This window comes from Nanorana parkeri, unplaced genomic scaffold (genome assembly GCF_000935625.1).
Source record: "Nanorana parkeri isolate BGI_ZX_2015 unplaced genomic scaffold, ASM93562v1 scaffold727, whole genome shotgun sequence".
Lineage (NCBI taxonomy): Eukaryota > Metazoa > Chordata > Amphibia > Anura > Dicroglossidae > Nanorana > Nanorana parkeri.
Window position 1 is genome coordinate 497,453 of NW_017306995.1, and position 15,932 is coordinate 513,384.

The following is a 15,932-nucleotide window of genomic DNA, read 5'->3' on the forward strand; positions in this document are numbered from 1 at the left end:
ACAGAACTGTATTAACTGCTTCGTGACGGGAGACGTACAGTGTACGTCCAGTCACAAAGTGGCTATATGACTGGCCACGTACACTGTACGTGCCGAGTTATATCAGCCTCTGTAATGCTGGTAACTGCTGATTCTCAACGGTTACCAGTCATTAATGAATGCTTCAATATTGAGGCATTCATTAATGAAATAGTTAAGCTTTTGTAAAAGCTTCTTTCTTTCATTAATGAAAGAATGAAGCCTTTACATTCAGATACGGGTTCGCTAAATAGCGATCCCGTATCTGACAGCTGAAGATAGCAGAGAGGTAGCAGTGACTCACCTCTCTGCTATTCGTTTTGACAGCTGGAGAGCCTGGCCCGTGTTAAATGATACATTTCACATGAAGGGGTTAAAGTCGAAAATACAAAATAAACTTTAACAAAAACCTCAACTGCTGCATTGATTTTTTTTTTTTTACATTGCAGTCATAGTGTGACCTTTTCATGCTGTTTATTATTTCACAATGGAATTTATTCCGGGTGTTTTTCGTAGAAACTCTCCTGAGGTCAGAGAAGCTGAGCACACTACCGGGGGGGCCCACCTCTCCACACATTTTTGGTGAGCGCCTTAAGAAGACGTTGGCCCTTTTAAGAGCGGCTGCTGGAGTCCAGTGCGAGGCTGTGACGTCAATGGTGGAAGTGATCCTGCGCTGGAACATTTTGTAGTCCTCAACGTTCCAGTGTGGAAGGTCGGGCCGGACTTGAGTGGGGGAGCCGGCGGTTTATCGATCCCCTTTGACGACTTTGTCCGGGTATCCCTGAAGCCGCGATCAGTCGATCGGCATTGGCGATATCTCTCGTATTACACAGCGAAGGGTTCAGGGACCCCTCCCCCACTTCCCTATAAGATACCACTAAAGCTTCGGGGCCCTTCGACTTGTGGCCCCGGACTGTTTATTCCATTTCTTCTAGAGCGGATATTAGTTTGTCCCCCACCTCCTCCACCTGCGGACTCCGTGTGGCCCCATTTTCCCTACTTCCGTTCACCATTAAGGATGATGAACTCTGGGCTTCCATTCCTTAATCCGCCGGCTATAAGCCAACCCCCAGTCCAACAACAGCCGCCACCCCAGCAGCTCCAGTTCAAAGCTATCGTCCCAATAAAAAAGAACGCCATCACCGATGACTACAAAGTCACTAACCAGGTCTTGGGACTGGGAATCAACGGGAAAGTGTTGGAGATCTTCAGCAAGAAGACCGGTGAAAAGTTCGCTTTAAAGGTAACAAGGGGAACTGGAGGGAGAGATTCCTGGTAATCTTGTGTACATTGCTATGGGCCAGCAGGGGTGGGCAGCTCTGGCCCTCCAGCTGTTGTGGAACTACAAGTCCCATGAGGCATTGCAAGACTGACAGTTACGGGCATGACTTGCAGATGCATGATGGGATTTGTAGTTGGAGGGCTGGAGTTGGCCACCCCTGATTTAGGGTTACCATACAGTTTACAATCTGACTGTATGATCCACTTTACACATAACAAAGCTATAGAGCCCATTCACAGCAGGGCGGCTGCGGATCAGCACGATTTCCACGCTGATTTCGAAAGGGAGTTTTTAATTGCGTTTTAGTGCTGAAACGCAATTAAAAAACGCGCAAAACCACGCTGATCAGTGCAGTTCAATTGAAAGCTGTATGGAAACTGCAATGATCAGCACGTCAAAAAAGGGTCAGTGAGCAGTTTGGATCGCAGTGAGCTGCGTGGTTGCATGACGGGTCCCCATAGCAATGTATGGGATCGTTCATGTGGGCGGATTGTGCGCCCCAGTGTTAATGGGGCCTTAGGCTCCTTTCATACGAGCTCATCAGGAGCCAATCTGTGCACCCTTCTGATCAGAGTGGTATGGATCAGATGTTGCCGCTGTGACATCCGTGTCCGTCCATTAATTTTTTTCTTCCATCCTGGAATGACCCGAACAATGTCAGTGTATGGGGAATCCGATGTAAACGGGTATGTGTCTGTTGACATCAGATTACCCCCGATCCGGCATGGTAAGAGCTGTCAAAATAGAACAGTCCCGTTTGTTTTTCTGGACCTGGTTGGAGTCTGGGGGCACCCAAGTGTAAATGGACACTCGTCCGTACATGTGGTGAGCTTTAGGCTGACGTTAACAATCTGATCATACGATCTCTGTGCTATTAGATATGTAATATGAGGACCTCCCTAAACTATCCAATCAGGCAGGCCCTTGTATTACATACTTGGTAGATCTAAAGGAGATTGTACAATCGCATTGTGTGTGGTGAGCTATACATTGATCATAAAATTGTAGGTGTCTTACTGCTACCGCAATACGCAGCTACTTCATACAGTAAGAAATGTCTGCATATGTGTTTACACCGTGACTTGCGCCAAGCTGCACTCCCCTGGTCGCAAACGGTCTGTGTCCAGGGGTCTACTGCTTTACACAAGTAGCGGCATGAACCCGTGTACAGCCATGTATATTTCCCCCACCGCCCACTCACGTCTGTGTGCTGGAAGAATGCACACAAAATTGCACACATTTCTGCAGTGCCTGAAACCGTTTACAGACATGCTGTGGTGTGTGGTCATCCTTAACGGTTCCCAAAAGCGCCTTTCAAAGCACATGCATTGTAGCGTGCCAAAACGGATGGTAGAAAAATGCCATGCTTTTTAGTGTGGCGTGTTTAATAAAAAGAGTGTGCGCGCTTTTCTTTGGTGCGTCTGTCACTCGTTGGGCAATCCGTTGAAATGAATGAGTTGCTCAAAGGAATACTAAGTACATACCTGTGCGCTCACTGTCATACGTGCTCATAGTTGTGGAAAGGTGCTTATTACTATGGGTGGCTGTATGTAGCCACTGTGTGTGTGTGTGTGTTGGGCGGTACAGAAGGATTGGGATACTGATCTGGTTTTTAGGACTGCTTGTTCACACCATATACAGTGCGTTCTAGCGCAGTTAGTCGCATCCTGGCCGGCTTTCTGCGTTCAAGGGTGGGAGGGGTCGTGGCGGTGCATTGAAGTCAGTGACACCGCAGCCACGCTCCCTGTGTGCAGTGCGATCGGCCACACCCGAAGGCGTGACACATTACTGCCTGCGTTCTGGTCCAGTGCGATCTGCAAAAATGCTGCAAGCTCTCTTTGCCTAACCCCTGAACTCAGGGAGCCGGCTGGGTTGCGATACAGTGCGTTCCAGAGGCTGACCGCTCTGGAGCGCACTGTTGGTGGTGTGAACCAGGCCTTGGAGAGATTTACCCTCACTTCCTGTTCTGACCATGTTTTGCAAGACAGGAAGTGCGAAGAACTCTTCAACAGCAACACAGGCAGAAATAAAAATATTTGTTTTAAGGACCCGTTCAGTGTTGGGGCTGTGCTGGCCGCCTTCTACAGTGCAGCCCCAGCACACTGACTGGAACTGAAGGTAAATCTGTGCAACCGAGCCCTGGGTGGCAGTAAAAACCCAGAAGGCATTCTAATCCTTTCCCTCTCTATCCAAAAATTTTAAGGCGTATCTAAATCCAAGAACATGTTTTGATCTGTTTACAAGTCTTATGTTTCCAGGCTTTTGTTCCTTTTATTTTTACCTGGTGATTCTGCCAGTAACACACTTCCTGTCTTAGGCCCCATACACGCAGGGATTAAAATACTTAATTTGTTCCACGATTCTGGTCACGTACTGAGTCAAACTGTGCTCAGACCGCGATCTCCAATAGAGGAAGCCACGACCAGTGTTGGAGCAGGGAAAATGGCTGCGGTTGTGTTCGTCACCTGATGCGAACGGAAGCAAAATTTTGCGGACCAAATTGTTTGCGAACAGAAGCGTTCGTGAACCGAGGTATCACTGTACATGCATCCAGGTGGAGGCATGTAATGCTTTGCTAAGGCTAAATGTACACGTAGTTGTTCAGCAGCATCTAGGTATGTTCTGTCTAGCTGCGTTTACACAAACAAGAATTTTCTGTGTTTCGGGACCATTTAGCACTGCATTTGAATGTGGCTAACCCAGAAACCTCTAAAAGAAAAATGTGAACTAGGAAGCGTATACGGGTTTTTTTTCTACACAGATAACGTCTCGTGTTTGACGCATAGAGCATAAGGGTGAGATCGCTTACCGTGCTGTATCGGGTCAACAGGATTCCAGAAACCTCTCTTCTCTAGAACATAGAGGGGGTGGCTTCTGTAGTTCTAAGGAATGGCTGGGGACAGTGCTAACTAATAAGAATTCAGCACAGGAAGTAAGTGGGCAAGATTTCTGGCAGGATCAGCAGTATTTGCACTAGTTGAACAGATTTAAAGGAGAATTATGAGGCGAGCGATTTTCATTCAGCCTCATAATCTGAGGCAGAATCCAGAAAGAATTGTCGGGATCCGTTCAGGCGTCTGTAGGAACGGCTGTAGCTCGCGGTATACTGAGCTTTGGGTGACGGTAGGACGCTAGTTTGTGTCCTCCCGTTACCCTAAGGAGAACTATGGGGAAAAGCCCTAACCCCATAGTTCTCCTTTTAACAAAACCTTTTCAGGTATATTTAACAGGCCAAAAGGGACCAAATAAGAGAAAATTATTATTTGTTAGGTTCACGGCAGGAGCACAAAAGTCATTCATGTTCTCTTTGGAACGCATTCCACTCTGCAATCCAGAGGTAAGGTTTAGCTGGGCTGCTGGTTAAAAGAAAAATGAACAATGCTCAACATTGTGGATGGATGCATTTCCCCCTTGTATTCAGATAGCAGTCAGAATACATGAACAGTGGCTGCAGTCACTGTTCGCCTAAGAATTGCCTGATCGGCTCCTTCGAGGAGCGGATGGGTGCCTAGAGGGCTGCTTGAATTTCAGCCGAGCCTAGAGGTTTGAATTGGACATTGTAAGGCCGGCTTAACTGGCTGGTTCTTCCTGAGCATCGGACTCCCAAATCCCTCTTTGAAAGCGTTATATAAAGTTTCCTGGCTTTGGGATGGCTCCATACCTTTTGTGTTGCACTCGGAGCAAATGGCATCACACTGCAGTACACATTTACCGCATGTATGTGTGTTGTGGTGCATTGCCATTCGTTGTGAATGGCATCCCAATGCAGCTTGGGTATGCGGATCACAATGCAAACCTCTGGTGTGCTGAATTGGCAAAAATAGCGTAGGTGCAGTTTTTCTGTTTTTTGGTGCACTGAGTGAAATGCCAACTTTCGGCAGTATGTTTTTTGAGGGAGGGTATCTGTTAGTAAAGTGGACTTTAGGTTTTCTGGAAGGTCCTGTTGTAACTCGGGTATATGGTCAGCCGATCGAAGTCTATGCAGTTGACTAGGGCAGGTCTAGTACTGCACTTTGCTGCCTGATAGAATAGTGATGAAAACTAAGGGGCCTATTTTTAGCAGAAAGCTGATACTGCTGTTGGCTTTCTGCTGGACACTGCCGTGTTTTCTGAGCCATTCATAAAATGCAGGCCCGCTGGGTCACCCGGAGTGCTCAGTGTAAAACGCTGCAGAGAGCACTGTGATTTGAAGCAGAGGTCGGTCACATGACTTTGGCAAGTCACAAGGCAGGCTGTCTTCCTGTTTGTTTGTTTTGTTTCCTTTTCTCTTTCATTCATTTGAATAGAGCTACGTTTTCGCACATTTGTAAAGTACTTCGGTGTGTTTTTGGCAGTAAGGCCACACTTAAATATGGGGCCGTAATTGGGGAGGGCTTTGGGGAATGTATTAGATAAAAATAACTTTTAATGTTCCACAATAGTGAGGGTTACCTAAGTCTATTTAAAGTTTAAGTAATAAAGTGTAAGTCAAGCCAAAAAACGTAAGTGGTAAAGAGTTAAAACTCCTGCCAGGTTTTTACTGCTATCTGGCGCTCCTTTAGAGAGCTTTACCCTGACCTTATGTTTTGCTGACAGTGGTTTCAACACACAGGAAGTGAAGGAAAATCTCCCACAGGGACAAGGAATAGGAAATTTGACTTTGACCGCACACTGTCTTTGTTGCTGCATTTGAAATAATCATTAATGGATTCCCCTGAATGGAAGACATTCAGACAGGAACCCATACCCCTCCCCCCCCCGCCCTTTTTGTTTTTCCATGGACCTTTTACCGTATGTTGATTTAAAATAATTTGGATATTATATTGTGTGTGTGTATGACCTATAGACACTGTATAAATATATCTGTGTTGTATGGATATTGTATTCTGCTTGGTAACTTTAGTCTCATGTATTTTATATTCCCCTTATTTACCTGTAAAATTCAAGAAGAAATGTAACAGAAAAAAAATAATCTCCCAGGGATTCTACCTTCGCCTATTCTACTAAATAAAATAATTTTTATTTATGCCTGTGTTGCTGTAGGAGACTTCTGCTCACTTCCTGTCTGGTAAAACGCTGTCACTGTGATTGAGTATAATGTCTTGAATGTAGCCCTGAATAACAGTGAAAACTTTCGGGAGTTCTAACCCTGCCCCACGCTATCCACAACTAAGCTATAGCTGGACATAAACTTTAAAGTGACACTAAATTCAGGAGTTAAATCTAAAAAATGTATTCAAATACCTCAACTTTACAATACACATGGGGAACAAAAGTAGCCGCCCTCCAGAAGGAAGGACAGCGTCCGCATAGATCCAAAGATGATTTGAGGATCTACAGCTGAGTGATGCACTGAAAAAATAAATTTTTAATAGTTAAGGTACTTGAATGTATTTTTAAGGTGTGACTCCTGAGTTTAGTGTCACTTTAACTGATTTGTGATGGTTTGGAATATCTTGTGATTTTTTTTTTTCTTTAAGCTCTGTTTAAGCGGCCACTGTGTTTTATAGGGGCATCCAGTGTGGGCACACTGTCCTGTGATCCTATTCACACCATGTGGTATTTATGCATGTGCATTAACAAACGCATTACTGTGCGTTAAGGTAGTCCCTTTAGTTTGAAGGGGCTGGCAGGTAAAATGGAGGTGCAGTAGTATATTGTAACTCAGCACATTGATGGTTTACGTCTGTTCATTGCTGTGCGCTACGACTCAGTGTTGTGCTGCATTGCCTAGTTGCGTGTGAGTACCATTCAAACTGAATGGTACTGTGTAGAGCAATCCGATGGCATGAATGGGGCTCGTGATGTTAGTGCACAATACGAAAGAAAATACAAATCAGTGGTCAGGCGCAGCCTGAACGGTGCTTTCAAATTCAAGTCAGTACAATCTGGAAATATATAATGAGCTCAGTACATGATGTCAGAGCAGGTAGTTGGCCATAAACGCTTGTCAAATGCCCCTCATTTCAATTCGTTTTTTTTTTTTGTGTATTACCCAAAAGGATTTCCTTTTTCTATCCATGTTTGGCAAAAGGCCACAAGTTTGTTTAATTGGCAGCTGTGTAAGCAAATCATTGCCGAGTATACATGGAAGCACTGCGATGGACACCTGTCACAGATATCGGAGCTTGTGAAGTCTACGGCAGCTGGTTATCGGCTTCCTTTTTTAGACTTAAAGAAAATGATCTTTAAATATTCTCCTTACGACATTACATAAAGCACTCTTAAAGCACTGTTCTTTTTCCTTTTCTTTGACAACAGCGTGCTGTTTCATCTTCTGTTCTTTTAATCTGGAATTCAAGAGGCAGTCTGTCCAATCCAGTAACGAGCATTTTTTTAGTAGCCAGCTTCATCGACAACAACTAGAGAAAACCTCAAAAGTTAGGCGCCAGCTGTAAATTTTAAAGTTAGTTCACTCTCTTAATTTTTTTCAAAAATCCATTTAGGCGCAACTCCAGGATTTTGAAAACCATTGCATTGGGGCTACTTCTGCACTGCAAGGGTTTAATGGTCGGGAAAAAATCTTCTTTAAGAATTTTTGGGGATACTACGATAGTAAGAGAAACCCCCAAAAATTCTTAAAGGAGAACTATGGGGTGTTTTTTTTCCCCATAGTTCTCCTAAGGTCATGGGAGGACATAAACTAGCGTCCTCTCGTGACCCAAAGCTCAGTATACCGCCGCAGCTGCGACCGAACATTACTGTCGAGATCCACCCAGCTGCGTGATTGACAGCTGGCTCTGCCTATCTAGAGGCAGAGCCAGCTGTACCTGCCCCGTCCGTTCCGCCAGTCAGCGCTGGAGAAGCGGGGAGGGGAGGAATCCCTGCAGGGAGCCGTGAGTGACAGTCCCAGCTCTCTGCAGGGACATCAGGGACATGATCGAGAAGTGAGCGAGCGACTGTATGTGTTCGCTCACTTCCCGATCTATTGAGCCGACGTGTGACCGTTTCACACGTCGGCTCGAACTATGAGAATGAGTGAAAATCACTCACCTCATAGTTCTCCTTTTTTAAAGAAGAAATATATTTTTTCACATTTTTGCCCCTTGACAATACGATCTGTCATTCTTTTTAACACATTTTGTTATATTCTTTGTAATTTTTAACAGTGAACTTGAGCCACATAGGTTTTAATTTTAGGGTCCATTCACACCATCTGCATTGGAGCTATGCCTTTTCCAGAGCTCAGCCCCAATGCAAGACAGGCACATTTTGCAACGTAGTGGGATGTGACGCAGTACAACTGCCTCTCCCCCTGTCGTGCCCGTAGAACTGAATGAAATGTCACTTGTGACATTTCAATAAAGTTCTAACAAAAAAAAGGTACACAGTGTTATGTGCTGGGGTCAGTGCTTCGGCGCTGTGCCTGGGCACCGTTCACGAGACTGTGTGAGTAACGTAGTGTCTGTTGTGAATGGAACCTTATCCTTTTAGACTTATTGCCCATGGGAATATATTTTGCAGTTTGTTTGCATACATTAAATTTAAATATACCCATTTCTGTTCTGTTCTTTGAGGACAATGCCCCCCTCCCCTTCTAAGACTTGGAGAGCAGCCCTTGGCATTTGAAAAATTGCTCTCCTAAAATGAAGTGTATTTCTCTTTCCAGTGTTTGCTCATAGTTTAGAAATACAATTATATATTATGGTCACTGCTACCCAGAGTTTCTTTTGATATGATCATTTATAATGAGCTCCTAATTGTTTGAGGTTAGTGGGTCCAGCAGGGCATCATTTTTAGTTGTGGCTTCCATAAACCGTACTATACAATTTGGCTTGTAATCCAGTTATAAATGTCTGCCTTTTTACGGTTCCAACAGTGCCATTACACCATTCAATTTCATAGTAGTTACAAAACACCCATCATTACCACTATCCCAGCCCGTTCTATCTGTATAAGGAGCTACCACCTCATTAACACTGGGGGACGTGTAGCAAACTACAGTAATTACCTTCGCAGTGTGCACACCCATATGCAACTCCACCCATAATGCCTCCGCACCATCACACTCTCCATCAACCAAAGTCTTTTTTCCACAATCGCTTTTATATTTCTTTTCACACCGAGGCAAACACAGCTACCTTTTCGTTTTACCCTATCTTTCTGGAAGAGAGCATAGCCGGGAATATTACCAGTCCAGTTATATGAAGACCAAAGCCAAGATTCAGCAGGAACTATTAAATTGTAGTGATCTTCATACACCAAAGCTTCCCACTCCCCTATTTTGCTTGGCAGACTTCTGGCATTGGTGAACAAACACTTTAATTCATTGTTGCATTTTACACTTGAATATATCATATCTTTTATTGTAGTTTGGATAATACTGTAAGCCCCATAGCAATTTCCAGACCAAAGGGGACAGTTGCCTCATTCTGGATCTCAAAGCTCTGAACGTCTTCATTTGAGTCCAGAAATTCCCCAGGGAATCTACCAGATCTATTACCTTCTTTCACCAAGGTGGACTTCCTGGCTTTTATGAGCTTCAGAAATGTTTACATACATGTCTCCATTTTTCCAGCACATCAGTGTTTTGCTCCAGGAGCTCCTGCATTATCAGTTTCATGGCCCTACCCCTTGGTCTGTCTTTGGTAATATTGGGTATTCTCCAAGGGTCTGGCTCCAATATGAACCCTGCTGTGCCCTTGTGGCATCCCCTTTGTTCGATACTTCTGTTGCAGGACAACAAATGAGGGTAGCCATTGTCACAATAGGATCTAATAAACTGAAGGAGGTTCTACCCTTTACCAATTTAACTTTGATGAAAGTGTTTCAGTCAGTGTCCCATCTGAAGAGTTTTTGCTGTCACTTCCTGTCCTGACAAGAAGGATGGAGAAATCTCTCCAGTGGGATCAAGTCAAATCCTGACAGGAATGTTTTCACTTCCAACCTTTCCAAAAGGAAATACATTTGACTGAAAGTGGCCTTTAAACTCCAAGCAAAATAAATATTGACCCTTGCAGTGGGGCTTCCCCACACTACAAGGGCCAAACAATTGTTCTTGTCTAGGGAGAACAGAAAAAGCACGTATACTTACTTTTATTCCTTTCTCCCCCAGAAGTTGTGGGTGGACCCTCAGTATCCTCACCTAAGGTCCCCACACACCTTGCGATAATCGTACGATAATTGCGGGAAATCCCGCGATCATACGATTATCGTAAGGTGTGTGGAAGCAGTGCGACCTCTACTACTGTAAGGTCGCACGACTTTTAACTTACGAACATGTTCGAAAACCCGCCGAGCAGCGTACGATTTTCGGCGGGTGTGTAGCATGTTCGTACGATAAAAGCCGGACGGGCCCGTGTGCGCAAGCGCACACTGGCCGTTCAGCATTGCGGTCATCGGAAGCCCGCCCCTCGGGGGCACGGCTTACAATCATCGCAAGTACGATCTGCCTTTCCAAGATAGGCAGATTGTACGTTTTTTTTTAAAATTACCTTACAACCATCGCAAGGCAAAAGTCTTGCGATGGTTGTAAGGTGTGTGTGCCCAGCCTTACAATGGAGGACTGCTGGTTCTTCGTTGTACATGACGCTGAAGTGTCTGTGACAACTGAGCGATGAAGAGAAGCCGTTATGGGGAACCCGTTGGGCAGCTGGGAGGAAGCCATTGGGGGAGAGCTGCTTTTTCTGTGCCCCCTACACAAAACAAGCATTTAACCCTTCAGTGCTTAGGGAGCTGCATTGTGATAACTTCTCTAATTGTATCCACATTTCTAATGGCCCGTTCACACTATCTCCATGCTTTAATCACATGGTACCGCACAGCGCACCTCCGGTGCGATTGCAGTGTGGAAGGTGCACTGTGGGCCATTCATTTGGTGCAGTGCAAACCAAATTCAATCACACTGCAACACGATGTGTTTGTGGTTTGTGTGGCAAATTGCACTGTGGATAGGAGGTGGGTTCGGGGGACTGTAATTGCACGGGATGTGTGTTAATTGCACGGAAATTATGTGAACGGGCCCTTAAGCCCCTCTCCAAGAAAGAATTCTATCTGATTGCTGGATAGAAAACCCCCCGAAATTCCTTATTTAAAAAGCCATTTTTTATCTTGACTTAAAGCAGACCTTTTACCCTTTATGCTCCGCATGCATTAAAGGAGAACTATGAGGTTAGGGCTTTTCCCCATAGTTCTCCTAAGGGTAACGGGAGAACGCAAACTAGCGTCCTCCCATCACCCAAAGCTCAGTATACCGCGAGCTACTGGCTGCGGTATACTGAGACGCCGCAGCCGCAATGGATCCCGTCAATTATGTCTGGATCCACCCAGCTGCGTGAGTGACAGCTGACTCTGCCTATCTAGAGGCAGAGCCAGCTGTACCTGCCCCCTTCCGTTCCGCGCTGGAGGATCGGACAGGGGAGGGGGGAATCCAGCCCCTCCCCTGTCACGGCTCTCTGCCGGCACAGGATCGAGAAGTGAGCGAGCGCCGGTATGTGTTCGCTCACCTCCCGATCTACTGAGCCGACCTGTGTCAGTTTCAAAATCACTCACCTCATAGTTCTCCTTTTTAAAGTGATTTGTAAAGCTTTATTTATTTAATAAATAGGATGCCCATAAATAATCCTTTGTTTTAATTAAAAGTCTTCAGTTCCTCATTCTCTAGTGGGTCCCCCTACATGGGTGCCGCCATCAGCTGAGCGACTGTTGTGGAGGCACCCATGGGTTACTCACTCTTCCTGCGTTTTGTCTGTAAAATAACTGGATATAATTGATGCTGAATCTTTCTTAATGGCAATCCATTTGGTCCCTAGTCTTTGATTCTATCATGGCTATCTTGTTTGGTTCTCAGCGTTTATTGAGGGCAGGTTCACACCATTTTCCGGACCAGATCTGGAATGCAGTGCATTGTGTTTTTTACCGCAATTTTCCCGTGATTTTGCCCCATTTGGACATTATTTTTTCTTAAAATGGTCTTACAGGTGCGTTCCAGCGCATTCCAGACCACACAAAATAAGCCAGAAATAGCATAGGGGTGCATTTTTACCCGGGAAACAATATGGTGTGGTCTGGACATGGTATGAATGGGCCCTCATGCCTGCTTAGTGCCCATGCTCTCCATTCTTAGTGAGGTGATGAATTCTTTCCACATCAGCTCATACACAGCAGAGATGTTTGTGGTATGTGAAGGGGACTCTTCTGATGCACTTACTTTTGCTTACAGGATGACTGTTTTAAGAATATCCAGTTACAGTTCTCTTAGGAAGGTCCTCAGAATGAGATGACAAGAAATCAGGACACTCAGAGTTTAAAATATTCTAAAAAGGGGAAAAGTAATGACGCATGAATGTAGCAACCATTATCTCCATAGAAAAAAACACCCAGAGAAACCAAAAACAAAATGCGTGTGAAATCTCAGGCTGGGTTGACACCATTTCCCCAGTCATCTTCCAGGACAGCCATCGAGATATAGGCTCCGCCTGCCTGCAACAGGAAACACATCAACCACATTAAATAAATAGACTCCTCCTTCCATCCCAAGTCAGTTTTTTTGTGTTTCCGCCGGCTACACAGGGACATCGTAATGTTTGTTGTTTTTAGGGCTCATGTTTGTTTGCCTTAGGGCTGAGCCTACCCTGCTATGCGTTGGGACCTACTCCAGGATTACCTGCTGCAGCGCATGCAGGGCTTCCCTAGACCAGATCTGGAACATAGTGTATTGCGTTTTTGCTGCGATTGGAATTTTTTTTTTTTAACTTAAAATGGTCTTTCAGGTGCATTCCATGCGTTTTTGATGTGTTCCAGTGCATTCCAGACCAGGCAAAATAGGACAAGCAATATTTTTCTGGTCTGGTCTGGAACAGACTGCGCTGGTGGGCCAAAAATACCATAGGGATAAATTGGGATGCATTTTGGGTCTGGAAACAATCTGGTCCGGAGGTGATATGGTGTGAATGGGCCCTTAACCACTTCAATACCAGGTGTTTAGACCCCCTTCCTGGCCAAGCCATTTTTCAGTATTCAGCGCTGCGATACTTTGACTGATGTTTATTCCATCATGCAACGCTGTACTGAAATGAATTTTATACCATTTTTTTGGGGACATATAGAGCTTTCTTTTGGTGGTATTTAATCACCACTGCGGTTTTTATTTTTTACTATATTAAGGAAACATTATTGAAATTTTTTGGGAAAAAACGTTTTTTTTCCCCCCATTCTGTTAGGAAACAATGATTACCCATATTTTTGGTAACATATAAAAGACGGGGTCACATCGGGTAAATAGACACCAAACATGTCATGCTTTAAAATTGCGCGCACCCGCGAAATTGCAAAAAACTATCATACCCAAAATTGACCATAGGCGACGCTTTAAAAGCTTTTACAGCTCATCAGTTTAGTGTTATCAGTGATTGATAGCCTTAGAACTATTGCTCTCATTCCGACGTTCGCGACAATATGTAACGTGCGGCGTAATGGGCGGAATCGTCGTTTTCGCATGTATGCGCACCCGACGCCTGTTTGCAGGCGTTATTGTAACTTTACAATCCTCCAGCTCTGACTGGCGTAACGGATGGGGGAAGGGGTGGGTGAAGCTGGCTCGGCCTCTATATCCAGCTGGGAAACTTAAAAAAAAAAAATTCTACATTTTTTTTTCACTTAACTTTTATTGCTTTCACATAGGGGGGGTTAGAAAACCCCCTTATGTGATAGCAAAATATGTGACCGGTCCTCTTTATGGAGACATCAGGGGTCTCTAGGACCCCCTTAAAGAAGCTGATGAAGCAGAGATATAGCCGGCGGATTGCTTGTATATTAACGGGCATCGCTGCCTGTTTTCAAATAACAGGCATTTCCCGCTCGCGCGTGCCCAGCGGCACGTGCGAGGGGGCGTGGCTGAGCAGACGTCTAAAGACGCCCGCTCAGATCTAGAGAGCTCCTGGTCGGCCGTTTTTTTTACTACGGCCGGCCGGGAAGTGGTTAAAGGAGAATTATGAGGCGAGTGATTTTCACTCAGCCTCATAATCTGAGCTGACCTGTGACAATGAAACTCACAGGTCGACTCAGTAGATCGGGAAGTGAGCGAACACATACCGGCGCTCGCTCACTTCTCTTTCTATCCGTGCAGAGAGCCATGACTGTCACTCACAACGCCCTGCAGGGATTTCCCACGTTCGCTGTCCGATCCTCCAGCTCTGACTGGCGTAACGGATGGGGGAAGGGGTGGGTGAAGCTGGCTCGGCCTCTATATCCAGCGGGGTGGATCCAGACAGAATTGTCGGGATCCGCTCCGGCTGTGGCGTCTCGGTATACCGCGAGCTGTAGCTCGCGGTATACTGAGCTTAGGGTGACGGGAGGAGGCTAGTTTGTGTCCTCCCGTTACCCTTAGGAGGACTATTGGGAAAAGCCCTAACCCCATAGTTCTCCTTTTAATGAACTGTAGTCCTCAAACTTAGTGTATTGAAAGATCAAAATATTACCTCCCAGTTTTATGGCTTTTCCAGTCAGAGCTCTTAATTTCAGGTGGCACACCCCCATCCTTCAAGGATCAAAGCTATTGTTGGCTTACCAAAAAAATCAAGTATTTAAAGAAACTCCAGGCAAACTTGTTCGTAATCCTTGCAGTGGGGCTACCTCTGCACTGCAAGGGTTAAGTGCTTGTTTTTGTCTAGGTCATTAAATATAAGGTGGTTCAGTAAATAACATTTTCTTTGAGCAGAGGTCTGAATCACAGTCTGGACAGAACAGTCACTCAGCCCATGTCCGTACTTCTTGTCATTTTTTTTTCCACTTAACTATTGCTATCACGAAGAGGCTAACAAGCCACCATCTGACAGAATTTGGAGGTGACAGGTTCTCTTTCTGGAGACATCAGGGGTCTTTCCTGCCTCCAATACAGATCTTCAAGCACAGGAATGTGCTTGAGTCTGTATACCTGGCACTTCAGCTGGCTTCTGACAGCTGAAGCATGAAGAGCTGAAAACCACGGCGGGGGGGTCGGCAGAATAGCGGTCTAGTACAATTGATCTGGGTGGCTGTACAGGCCATGCATGCTTAACCTCATTGGTTGCTAGGAAGCCAGCAGTCCTAGCAACCAATGTCTAAAGCAGAGGGAAGGCCTGCACTGTGTTATGGCTGGCAGAGTTGAAACACCAGCCTCGGAGGCCAGTGTAGCCACTATCAGCAAGCCGTAACCCAGTGCAGGTTCTGATCCGGGCACACGCACATATATTAGTGAGGGTCAGAGGATAAGTATGATGATCACTCAAGCACTCTCCTCCCCTTACGTAAGCGCCACTGGCTCCTCCCATCTCCTCGCCTCACAACCAGCTTCCTCAGGTTTCCAGAGGATAGTAGTCTGATCCTCGGTCCTTCGGCGGTGAGCGTTCACCTCTCTCCCTCCACTCTGGATGTGGATTGTTTCTCTACGTCCTTGAGTCTAATGCAGGACCTGCATTAGACATGATGATGTCCGTAGTGCTTAAACCACCAAAACCCGAGGGAAAAGAGGCTGTGGGATCCGATATAGCAGCCATGTATAATATACAAATATATATATCTGTAACTACCCACTGCAAGGTTCCAGGAGTCCCTCTTTAATGCTGCCTCACTGTCTTGTTGCATTGTAGACACTTCCCTTTTGGATTGTTTAGGAACTTTATATCTGTTTATTATTGTGTGGAAAATATTTTCCTTTTTGGGGGGTGGGGGGGGG

General features: G+C 45.4%; 1 protein-coding gene across 1 annotated transcript in view; it reads left to right on the top strand.

Annotated features, from left to right (window-relative positions):
• The first annotated feature begins 1,027 nt into the window (after positions 1–1,027).
• The window catches only part of MAPKAPK2 (mitogen-activated protein kinase-activated protein kinase 2), a 57,073-nt gene continuing 42,168 nt past the window's right edge, over positions 1,028–15,932 (top strand). Inside the window, exon 1 of the mRNA XM_018564122.1 lies at positions 1,028–1,261. Coding sequence (XP_018419624.1) covers positions 1,037–1,261 — 225 coding nt within the window. The 5' untranslated portion in view covers positions 1,028–1,036. The remainder of the gene's footprint in view (positions 1,262–15,932) is intronic.